This window comes from Coenobita brevimanus, chromosome 64, assembly GCF_032717465.1.
Source record: "Coenobita brevimanus isolate Jiangsu-jjx chromosome 64, ASM3271746v2, whole genome shotgun sequence".
NCBI classification, from domain to species: Eukaryota; Metazoa; Arthropoda; class Malacostraca; order Decapoda; family Coenobitidae; genus Coenobita; species Coenobita brevimanus.
The window spans coordinates 3,350,576-3,362,766 of NC_137017.1; the positions used below are offsets into that span (position 1 = coordinate 3,350,576).

General features: G+C 41.8%; 1 protein-coding gene across 2 annotated transcripts in view; it reads right to left on the reverse strand.

Annotated features, from left to right (window-relative positions):
- Positions 1-12,191, reverse strand: part of LOC145404617 (FHF complex subunit HOOK-interacting protein 1B-like) — a 113,668-nt gene that overhangs the window by 15,848 nt on the left and 85,629 nt on the right. For both annotated transcript variants that reach the window (XM_080276139.1, XM_080276138.1), the window contains 4 exons: positions 11,559-11,688; positions 8,490-8,668; positions 2,215-2,389; positions 1,335-1,467 (listed from right to left, as the gene is read on the reverse strand). In XM_080276139.1, coding sequence (XP_080132265.1) covers positions 1,335-1,467; positions 2,215-2,389; positions 8,490-8,668; positions 11,559-11,688 — 617 coding nt within the window. The remainder of the gene's footprint in view (positions 1-1,334; positions 1,468-2,214; positions 2,390-8,489; positions 8,669-11,558; positions 11,689-12,191) is intronic.

The following is a 12,191-nucleotide window of genomic DNA, read 5'->3' on the forward strand; positions in this document are numbered from 1 at the left end:
GAAAGATGGTAGTCACTCTCTATCATTTTCATTCACAAATTACCCAGTTCACGTTCCACAGCACTCACTTATCCCTTTACCTCTTTCCACACGAGGTTTAGTAGGGGGTAGAGGTCACAGGGCCCTTTGCATGGGGCTAAAAAGGGGCGGAATTTGACAGGCGCGAATCCAACGTGCTTTCACCTTGAAAGACGACAGTAAACTGAATACAGTGTGTGGTGGCCTGCCTAGGGGAAGTGCAGTGCTGCCAATCTCAGCCTGGTGACAGATGCTAATATATACACTATGAAATGATTGGCGGTGTGCAATGCGCAAATGATATTCACCGGAGCACAACGGTGCACAATGGCGCTTTGCGCACCTGCCCAGCACTGGTTCCTACATTCCTTTTAGGGCAATGTAGGACTGGATGATGGATGGATGGATAAATGACCACTGTTGTTCTCTTATTTTTTCATTTCCATTTCTCACTTTCCAAAAGGTTATATTTTGAGCTCCCAAGTTTTCCTGAGTCCTGGGCAGGGAAAAGGCCCACATCCAAGGCTTCCTGGACTATTGTGAGGTGTATATAAAGGGTAAGGGAACTTTTCACCTGTTTGGCATGTAGGAAGTAGGGGTGCATAACTTTTCCTCTCCTCCAGGGATTGGTTATTATATCACAACCTAGTTTAATAAAAAGGTTTTAAATGCAACAAATCATTTAACCTGTCACTGAATGCAATCATCTGAAGGCAGCAATGCCATGAATGAATGGATGGTGAGCATGCTCTCCTACCACTTTAATATGAAAAAATAAATAGTAAATCTTTTGTTGCTGTACCTGTTGCTCAACCCAATTCTAAAGGGCCAAGCAGACTCAATGACTACAGGTAAGAAACAGCTTTTGTGGGGTTGTCCTACAGGTAGAGTACAGTGCATGCACCATGTACAGAACTGGCATCCCCTGGTGGCAGACAGCACCTCACCAAAGTCAGATAAGTGTCCTTCCCCATGGTGAGGTGTAGGGAAATATGGGGTGGTTTGGCTGGCTCCCAGAACACAGCAGCTGCTTCACTCTACCCAGGGTGTACAGCACCAGAACATGTAAACTCCTTCTCAGTACCAATAAAATGTGTTTTTTATTACGGTATATAATAATAGTTTTGAACAACTAAACAGGTGATCATGCCTTTCATTTGAAATGGCATCAAATATTGATAAATTAATTACCAAAGATTTCAAACCTTGTACTGTTTGCCAAAAAGAGGGTGTCATTTGCTAACAGGCTTTAAATGTATCTAAGACTTTTGTCCTCAGGTGAACATTAATTATACAGGTAACACTTTCAGACTAACCTGTACCCAGATTTGTCTGGAAGGTGCTCTAGAGGGCTCTCTTTGATTAGTGGTCTCTCTGCGGCGCCAATGGCAGCAGTGCGGCGAAATAGTGAAGACACAGCACGGGAAAAACTCCTCCTTCGACCCTCTCCTGCACCATTAATACAATTTCATTATTAAGGTTGTCATAATTTTTTCTGACTCATACTCATAACAGATAAAAAACATGACAGAAGAAAGTACAGAGATTTTTAGGCTCCAGAATGTTTTTCATATGTTACAGCAGCAGGATCACCTGCTTCCTAAAGCCTTCTGTTAACACTGCATTCATGGTGTTCATGAAGACCATCTTCAAACAGCTTTTATCAGGCTCAACTTCCAACCACTACTTCATCCCAGCCCAGCTCTCTGGCTTCTAACTTCACTTCAACAAAAAGCATTCTTGATATTCAATTCACTGTTTCCACTACATTTGGAATATGCCACACTCTCCCTTCAGACCATAGGTTTTACCCATTATTATTTTTCTCAATACCATATACTGTTCTCATTCATTCATTCATTGCCAGATGCCATGTATCCCAAACAGGGTGGCCAAGGGCTTAGAGTTAATTGTTTTACAGGGAGGGGCACTAATCCTCCACCAACCCCACGTGACACGTAGGGATGCCAACAGCATCTGGTGTTCCCAGGCGGTCACCCATCCAAGTACTAACCAGACCCACCGTTGCATTTCTCCTAAATAAAACTTATTACCTCCACTCTTCAATTTCCTACTCTGGACATCAGTATATACTCTTATAATGTTTCTCTTATTATTATTCCCTCCCTACACTCACATGCTATCAATGACAAGTGCTAATATCTGCTCACAACAAAAACAGATATACAAAATTACCTCTGACTAGCGTGTCCGTAGATGCAGTAGATGAGACAGAGGGTGTCCGTGACCTGGAGGGGACAGGGTGGGGTACAAACACCCGCATCATGAACCATGCTCGAGCTTCCACCAGCAATGGGCTGTCCTCAACAGTCAGCACTGCATCAATCCGCTGCTTTAGGCCACTTACCACCTATGCAACAAAGATGATAAAATACATTTATCTAGTGCATTTTTGGAGTTACCCTGGGTGACATTATCACAAAATGGAGCAACTGCAGGGCTCAACTGTATTTTGTGGGGTATGATAGTTAGATGGGGGTTAAAATGGCCATGTGTGAACATGTTTTATTGACAACACTCTTATATAAAAGTGAAGCCTGGGCAGTGAATGACACAGCTTTCTAGGTTGCAATCTGGAGAAATGATCTTTCTTGGAATGCCAATTAGCATAATGGATGATGGATGGTGTAAGCCATATTGAAATTTATGAATGCTATGGAATGCAAGAAAGCAATACAAATGAGATATGGAGTTACTAAGTGAATAAAAAAAAAAGCATTCACTGAGATGGTATGGAGATATACAAAGAATGCACAGAGACAGGGTGCCAAAGAAATCTGAAAGTCAACTGGAGAATTGTTGCAGAGCTTATGTGGTATGGAAGAGAGTGGAGTAATATACTGGTGACAAAGAACGCAGAGGAAGAGGAATGCCTAAGAAAATGAGAGGTGGAGTAATATACTGGTGACAAAGAACGCAGAGGAAGAGGAATGCCTAAGAAAATGAGAGGTATGTGCAGATAAATTAGCCTGGACGCAGTTCTGTCATACTCATCCCATTTGGGGAGTACCCAAGGGGAAGCAAGGTGTCAGGGATGATGATGATGATAGGGACAGATTTTCTGTCTGAAATGCAATGTGGGGCTTAGTAACAATTATGCACCGAGTTGGACAGTGAATGCACTTATTCACAGTCAAAAGCTAAAAATTTTCATCATTCCGAAATATAAAATGGTCAGAAAAAGAGTGAAATTCCAGGCTAATGGCATAACAATTAACCAAAACAGAGATGGATTACACAGTGATTTGAAGCTAGGGATGAATGGTGAATGGTGATGTACTTCAAATCTAACATATGCAAATGATGCTGTCTTGTCTTGGCCATGATCTTTGCAGTGTAGCTCAGAGTTTTGCAGATGCCTGTTAATGTGGTGTGGTTTGAGAGTAAGTGCAAGTGCAAAAAAGAATAACAGTATTACTGTTGAGAAAGATGGTGCCTCTTTCCTCAGTTCTACCTTACATATTTCCTTCCCACTTCTTGAACCTTCGTTATGAATCTTACTCTTTATCTACTGCCTTCTTCCTTCCCTTTTCTTTCATCCAGGCTTTCCCTTCTTACTTCTCATGTTTCTACCTCCTTTGATATTTTCCTCCCACTGCCTTATTCTCCTACCTCTCTTCTTTCCTTCCGCCATGCTTCCTTTTCTTACTCTTTGCTTCTCCATGGTTCTTTCCTTCCCACTTACATATCTTCTTTCATGCCACAACTAATTTCCATAATATTCCTTCCTCACCATTTCATGATTCTTTTCTTCCAGTTTGTCTTAATTCCTTCTACCAAGCATGCTTCTGTTCCTCACTCCTTCCTTCTACCTCTTTTTTTTTTTTTCCCATTTCTCTTCCTTCCTCCTTTCTTCAATTCTTCCATCAATAATAATTTTAAAGGAATGCTTATAAAAAAGAAAAAGGATCATCTATGTCCCAGACTGTCCAGGGCCCCCAAAAGGGCAATGCTGATTTGGCTCCCTCCCCCTTTATTTTTTTTAGTTGGTTGGCTGGCTGGTTGGGATGTGAATATAAGTACAGTACTCCCCGTACTATCCGGATGCCCACTTTCCAGACACCCCACTTACCAGACATTGTGGGCCTGGACCTTCAGAACGCAAAAATGGCCCAAAAAAGAAAAAAAAAATCCCCAAAAATCCAAATTTTTTCCCACCCAAATTTGAAATTGCCGCGCGCCGCCGAACAGCTGTTTACACCACGGCCCTGTCAACCCTTCCTTTCTCCCCCCCTCCCCTGTCAGGGTTGCCATTTGGTATTTTTCATTACCAAATGTGGGCCAATTTGGTAATGAAAAATTCATTCGGTAATGAATCAATACATTACCAAATGGATTTTTCACATGTATGAGGATACACAAGATGGAGATGGTGGATTGTTTGCTCTCTCTGATTAATCTGCTACCCTACATAGTGTGAAAATAATCAACATGCTGTTAATTATAAGGAGAGTGATAACATGTCTTTCCACTTGTATATATAATTAGTGAAGAATAAATGCTAGCTTTACGAGTTTGGTAATGAAAACTGAAGAGTTTAGTAATGTGGCCATTGCGATCTGGCAACTCTGTTATCCCACCATTAACAGTTACTGCCTAACTATGATTGTGAGTAGATGCTTATCGCAATGGAAGCCACATGTGCTCGTTTTTTGTGAATAAACATTGAATAAATTGCAATACCTTGCCACTTGACCACACAGGAATTTACAGTGTCCTGCAGTGTTAAGAAATCAAAACTTAGAGTGCAAAGGATCAACTGTGGAGTGCAAATTGATGGTTGAAACTGGCGTGGTGCAGTTAAGAACAATGTGCAGTGTTAAACAATTATAACTCACTGTGCAAAGTGCAGCACAACACTGGATTACCGTACGGGCTTCAAGAGCATTTTCACCACTGCCAAATCCTTAGAGAAGGAAGCCACAGATATACTGTAAGTACCCTGGCTGAGGTACAGTCACTTCTAATTCCTCATTCTTTGATTCCTTTTCATTTATTTCATGCTTTATGTCCATTATTGGTGTTAATAGGGTCTTAACCCTTTCAGGTCTCAAATAGGTCCCAAGGTTACGTTTGAGACGCATTTTTTTGAAAAAAGTCAAGGTTTGCAAATAAAGGAAAAAATATCATATTCATGCACAGGGAAGTAATACACAACTGCCTATAAAACATTAGAGCTCTACTCACTATACAAGTGCTGCAAAAATGATGGGAAGTTGCATAGCAAGTGGTGTGTGGTTGCGTGGTGAGTATTGTTGTCTCGATGGGTATGTGATTTCTTGGTGCATTGGCGACATGATTGCATTGTTTGTTTCCATGTTTCTCCATTAAAAAAACAGTGCACTAATATGCAGTATGTACATTATATCTCACGTGATTTGTGAATGATTCTTGAGATGTTTTCTTTACAAAAAACAAACTAAACAGTTGCAAGATCCATATAAAACTATCACTTACACGTTACTACTGACTAATTTATTTTATTCTTATTTTGCTTAGTACTGTCCAAGGCTGTGGGGGTGAGGACATGGGGGTAAACCTACAAGCTTGCCTTTTGTATGTACATATGTTTAGTTTATTGTTGCTAACTATATCGTCCTCTGTAGGCTACTTACAGGCAGCAGTAGAGACAGTGATCAAATATTTATTATTTCTCAAAATTTACGGAGTTATAAGTATAACCAAGAAATGTGAGAAACTCATGAAATATAAATCAGAAAAAAAGTAAGGAGACACTAACAATCATTTGTCAATGAAAAAGGCAACACTCGCAGCACATGTATGTCCGCCTAGTAACAATAATGCATGGTACATGTATAAAAGGCTACAGAAACAATCTCAGAAACCTAAAATCATAAATCTGTAATTATTTACCCTCAATCAGACACTCTAACACCCAAGAAATGAATAAATATTGAGACATACAACGCGGAAATCTCGTTTGCCTGTGACGTGGCACTACAGTATGTGCGTATGCGGGAGGCAGGGGATGGGGGATTGGAGGGTGGAGGGTGGGAGGTATAGGGGTGGGGGATTGGTGGGAGGTAGGAGGGTGGAGGAAGCAGGGGCTGGGGGATTTGAGGGAAAGTGGAGGGTGGAAGGGTGGGAGGTAGAGGGGTGGGGAATCGGTGGGAGGTAGGGGGCTGGAGGAAGGGGGATATGAAAGGGAGGATGGAGGTGAGAGCTATGTATCCTCCAGAGCAGTAAAAATATATTGCAAACAATATTCTTTTCCTAAATGAACTGTCTGATACAAAGATAGTAAAAAATATTGCCAGATCAACAGTATAATAAAACCAGTATGTGCAGCCCAACCCCCCACCATGATTAGCTCTTCCCAGACTGTTTAAACTAAAATACTGTGATCTGCGCATGCCTGGTGGAAGCAGAGGGGTCTGGGGAGCAGCTCGTATCCTCATTTCATTCACCAGCCTCACCCAACAGTTTTCATTCATGCCTAAATATGCTGCCACGGGAGTGGCTAGGAGACCCCTACCGAGAAAGCCACTATAGTGGCCAGGAGACCTGAAAGGGTTAAATAGGTTTAAATAGGTGCTATGTATGTCCAATAGGGAGTTATATAGGTGGCTTTCAAAGTTAGGCTGGGTTAGGGTCCTTCAGTACCAGTCCAGGAGCCAGGGGCCCACTTTCCGGACATGCCTTTGGCTCTATTACATCGGATAATAGAGGGATTACTGTAGTGATATAGCAGCAGTACAGGAGAAATACAGTATGAGTACAGTAATTAATAAGCTGATGTTACAGGAATGGTTGACATTAGTGGAAAAATGCTGAGGTATGGAGGTAATCATGCAGACAACATAATAACAGTGTGCAGGCAGGCATGCAATACAGGGGAAAGTACCAGAAGACTGTCATGTACCTGAATTGTAGTACAGCAAATCTGATAAACATACAATACAACCTTACCCCCATCCGGACGGTAACTCTTTAACGCAGTCGTTACCTCATTATGGGCAATGTCCCGGAAATTGCTTGTTTTCAAACCTTAAAATCTCGGAAAGTATAGCACTTAGGGAAACAAATTAAAGACCATATTCCTCACCAACTCTTCCTCTTGCAAATTAAAATATCGGTATGAAAGTCTTTGTGTTGATGAGTAATGACGTGAGGAAGAGAGCTAATTTTTGGCATGCGAGCAGGACGTGTTCGTGTCTGCCCACGGCGCCAACTATGGCTCTGCTCTCAACGTGATAACTTCTCCATTACTAGATAAACTAGATACTGTTGCATCCAAGGCATGTTCTATGGTACTATCACTGAACCCTTTTCAAGCATCCTTGGAAAGAGGCTTGGCAAGGGTGGATGATACAATTGGCTACAGGCGGCACAGACGGAATCAAATAGGAACCTGAAGACATTGGTGTACACCTGGCAAATGCATGGGACAGACTGACTCTTGCTTCTGTGCTCCAGCGAGACTCCTTCCCTACCCTTTGGCACCAAGATGAAATGGCACCCAGTTCAAATGGTGGCATGAAGACACTTGCACGTATAGCTGTTACCTGGCGGCCCCGTGGAAGCCAGATTGTGACGTGAATACACGTTGCCCAGTGGATTGGGGTAAAGGGAAAATTGATAACTGTTGTTTTGTCATATTGTCCCATTTATAAAGAGTATAACATGCTTGCACGCGTCGGCCTTGGTCATCTAATGGCAACTCTCCACACTGCTCCATCTCTGGCAGCTTCCTCATTCAGTCCCTTATCTGGGAGGTCACACTCTATGACCACATCCCACATCTTTTTTGGTCTGCCTCTCACAACCATACCCCCAAAGTTCACACTTCTCAACTTCTACACCCAACTGTCATCCTCCATCCTCTAAACATGCCAAAACCATCTCAATCTACTCCTCCACATCACAACATCAATACACTCCAGTCCCATCCTTCTTCTCAGGTCCTTGTATTCAAGGACACACTACACTCCAATCACTGTTACTTCTGTATGTCTAAGGCTATGAATATCCCCTTCCTTTACTAACCAGGTCTCACTAACCAACAGCATCACACTCTTCACACATGCCACATACAAGGATCCCTTAGCATGAAGGGAGACCATAATTCTCATAGCATGCTGGTACACAACTCTGGGATGTCTGGCTGTCACTGTCTAACATGCAGCTAGAATAGCATTGGCTGTATCAAAATCATGATACCTGACAAAAATGGCTTTTGAACTTACATATGATCAAGCATGACTTTTATTTTTTTTTAATGGGAAAAAAAAAAAAAAGGCTATAAGAGAAGGAAGATGATGAAGCAAAGTTTTCAATCCATCCTGCTTTAAAAAATCTTGTGACCCTTAACCCCCAGCCACTCCCCACACACATAAGTGTTGTACTGTACTCCATTATGGCTATAACTTGACTATGATCAGCTTGGGAGAAATCTCTGGATGAATGAGTTATGAGGAGGGAAGGCAGACCTGGACAAGGGAGCGGACAGCAGGCTGGAAGACAATGGATGCATCAAGGAGGAAGGTGGACAGCAGCGGAGTTGGGTAGGAGGCCAGACGACTGATGATGGTGGTGGCCAGGAGACTGACGTGAATGTTTGACGCAAGCATCTGGTCCACCCGAAGCATCAATGCCTCCAGGAAAGGACCTGAAATAGGAAATATCGAGGTACATTTTTCTACATCCCAATAATGAATAAGCTATATACTGTAAGTTTCTTTACAATTCGGTGAGCATGACTAAGAACATACCCAAGTACATTTGCTACACCCCAGTGATTAATAAAACTGTACACAATAGTGCTGCTCTCGGGTGACTGCCTTTTCCTCTCTTCCTTCCTTCCTTCCTCTTCTTTCTTTCCTTCATTCTTTCCTCTTCCTTCTGTCTATGGGTGACTCTACACTGAGTGACGAGCCAAATAGTTTCCTGTACACCAGAAAACCATTTACTTTGCTGGGTGGTAATCATATAACCAAACTATGATGCGTGGTGGTTCAGTGAGCAATTAAGGTGCTCTAATTGGACTGAGCCTGTGCAGTTTATATCCATGCGGTGGTTGGGGTTTATTGTCCACGTACTGCCACTCAGGGATGAGTGAAGCTGGTCACTCTCATCTTAAACGTCAGGCCCAACTTGCCTAGCCCTGGCTCCTATGTTCCTCATGGGGCAACACAGGATTAGATGATGATGATATACAGTATGCTTCTTTAAAATTTTGTAAGTATGACTAATGATCTAATAACATACCCAAGTTTGTATTTCTACAACCCAGTAAAAAATAAAACTACCTGTATATACAGTCCGTTTATAGTTCTGTGAGTATAACTAATGACCTAATTAAACATAGCATCAAACTTGTAAATGGTTTTATCCATACCAGGAAAGATGAAGATTATTTTTTCTTCACTGCACGGCACTGAGTCTCATACAGAAATGCACTGGCACCCAGAATTTAACGATGAAGGCTTTGCTATAAATGCCTACCCACAGGCCCTAACACTTCTGATAATGCATCAAGGGACTGGGTGATGGATTGATGAATAAACAATTATTTACTAATTTTGACCAGTATAATGATCTACAACCCCAAATAAACAATTTCAGTGATTCTACAATTTCAGTGATTCCTACACGTCCTTTTTTTTTTTTTTTTTTTTTTTTTTTTTAAATGCAAAGAAGAAGCAACCAAAGGCTGAGCCCATATAACATTTCTTCCAAGAAAAAAAACTAAAACAATACAAAAGAGAGCCAAATTCAAGAACCATTTATTTCAAGATGCCTGGACACACTGCATTTGAAAGGCTGGAGATCATAGGAAGTAGGAAATACAGACAGAGGGAGTCAGCTCTAGAGCTGACCTGTTGCATAAATGAAGGACTGGAAGTAACGGTTAACTCTTGCATTAAAGAGATGGACAGAAAAGGAATGAAAGTTTGTTACTAGATGGGTGCTACAGATGATCAGAAAGAAGGTTGTGATAGGAAAGATGCTTTAAAATTTTTCTGTTTAGAATAGACTCGAAAATTTTTGAGACACAGGATGTTAAAGCAATTGGACGATAGTTAGAGGGTTGGGAATGGTCACCCTTCTTTGGGACTGGCTGAATGAGAGCAAACTTCCACCAAGAAGGATAGGTACAAGTTGAAAGACAAAGGTGAAAGAGTTTACCCAGGGATGGTGTATGCACAGAAGCACAGTTCTTGAGGACAACAGAAGGTACTCCATCAGGCCCATATGCTTTGTTAGTACTGAGGCCAGAGATGGCAGAAAATACATCAGCTGAAGAATTTCTAATGTCAGCCATGAGGAAGTCAGAAGGGGGAAGTGATGGAGGAATAGCACCGGAGTCGTTTAACATGGAATTGGGGGAGAAAGTCTGTGCGAAGAGATCTGCTTTATCAGTAGAGTAAATAACTACAGAGCCATCAGAGCAGAAAAGAGGGAGGAAAGGTGATGAGGTAAAGTTGTTAGAAAGATTTTTGGCAAGGTGCCAGAAAGAGCGGGAAGAATTCAAGTTATATAGTTGAGAACATTTAGTACAGATGAAATTATTTTTAGCAGAGTGAAGAACAGACTTAGCACGATTCCGGGCAGAAACATAAAAAAGATGTGGTTCAAGGGTGGGTTGGCTCTGGTACCTTTTATAGGCTCCCTTCTTGTTGCGGACAGCATTAGAACAAGCGTGATTAAACCAAGGCTTTCTTGCATTTATCAAAGGATATGAGAAAGGAATGTATGCTTCCATGCCCATAAGAATGACCTCTGTAATGCACAAGGCACACTCAGATGGCTCCCGGCCATTGAAGCAATAATCATTCCAGGGAAAATCAAAGAAGTACTGCCTGAGGGCCTCCCAATCCGCAGGTCCAAAGTGCCACAGATGACATTTCCCTGGAGGGTCCACAAGCCATCCCGGGGAGATAGGACAGGTTAGGGTAATAAAGTTATGATCGGAGGAGCCCAACGGAGAGAAAAGATTAACACTGTAAGCAGAAGGATTAGTTGTGAGGAAGAGGTCAAGTATGTTGGAGCTCTCTCCAAGGTGGTCAGGGATACGGGTAGGGTGCTGTACAAGCTGCTCTAGGTCATTAAGGATAGAGATGTAGGCTTGTTCACCAGGTGAATCAGTGAAAGGAGAGGAGAGCCAAAGGTGGTGGTGGTGAACACTGAAATCTCCTAGAATGGAGATTTCAGAGAAAGGAGAAATGGATAGAATGTGTTCCATCGCAGAAGTAAGATAGTTGAAGAATTTTTTAGAGTAGAATTAAGAGATAAGTAAACAGCGCAGATATACTTAGTCAGAGAATGACAGGAGAGCCGAAGCTAGAAAGAAGAGAATTCAGAAGAATCAAGTTCAGGAACATGAAAGCAAGATAGGTCATTGCGTATATATACTCATTAAACCACCACTCAGTACTTACAGAAACTGTTTTGGTAGCTGTGAACATGATATTATATGATGAAAGATTTAGACCTTGTGAGACAGTACTGGGACACTTTATAACTTGCAACACAATACAGTATATCCCTTTGTATACCTATGGTTGGTCTTGTCTGGAGCTCTGTGGAGGAACTTTTCTCCATGACTTCAGAAGGGGAGGCCTCATGACCTTGCCAGGGCAAACTGTCCCATTCTTCTTCTTCCCCCACCACTTCTAAGCAGAACACCTGCAAAATATTGTGATCTTTATTTTTAAGTGCTAACACATTTCGTTAAAATTCTAATCAAGACAAGAAATTTCTCCATACTGACAAAATCTACTGATCTGTTTCTGAGTTATGTTTAAAAAATTATCAATGCAATCCTTATTCTCACCACAAGGGCACAGCAAAGAAGGATCCAAAATCAAAGAAAAAATGCAAAATCAGAACTATCATAGCGGTAGGTGGGGGCACTCATCATCCACCCACTCAATGTAGTGCCACTGTCGGGTGTCTATCCTTTCCTTTCCTCCATCCTTCTTTGTTTCCTTCCTCTTCTGTTGTTGTTCTACTTCATTCTTTCCTCATCCTTCTGCCTACGGGTGACTTTACACTCCCTCTTCTATCTATCTTTCCTTCATTCTTTCCTCTTCCTTCAGCCTATGGGTGACTTTACACTAAGTGACAAGCCAAATGGTTTCCTGTACATCAGGAAACCATTTACCATGCTGGGTGGTAACCATATAACC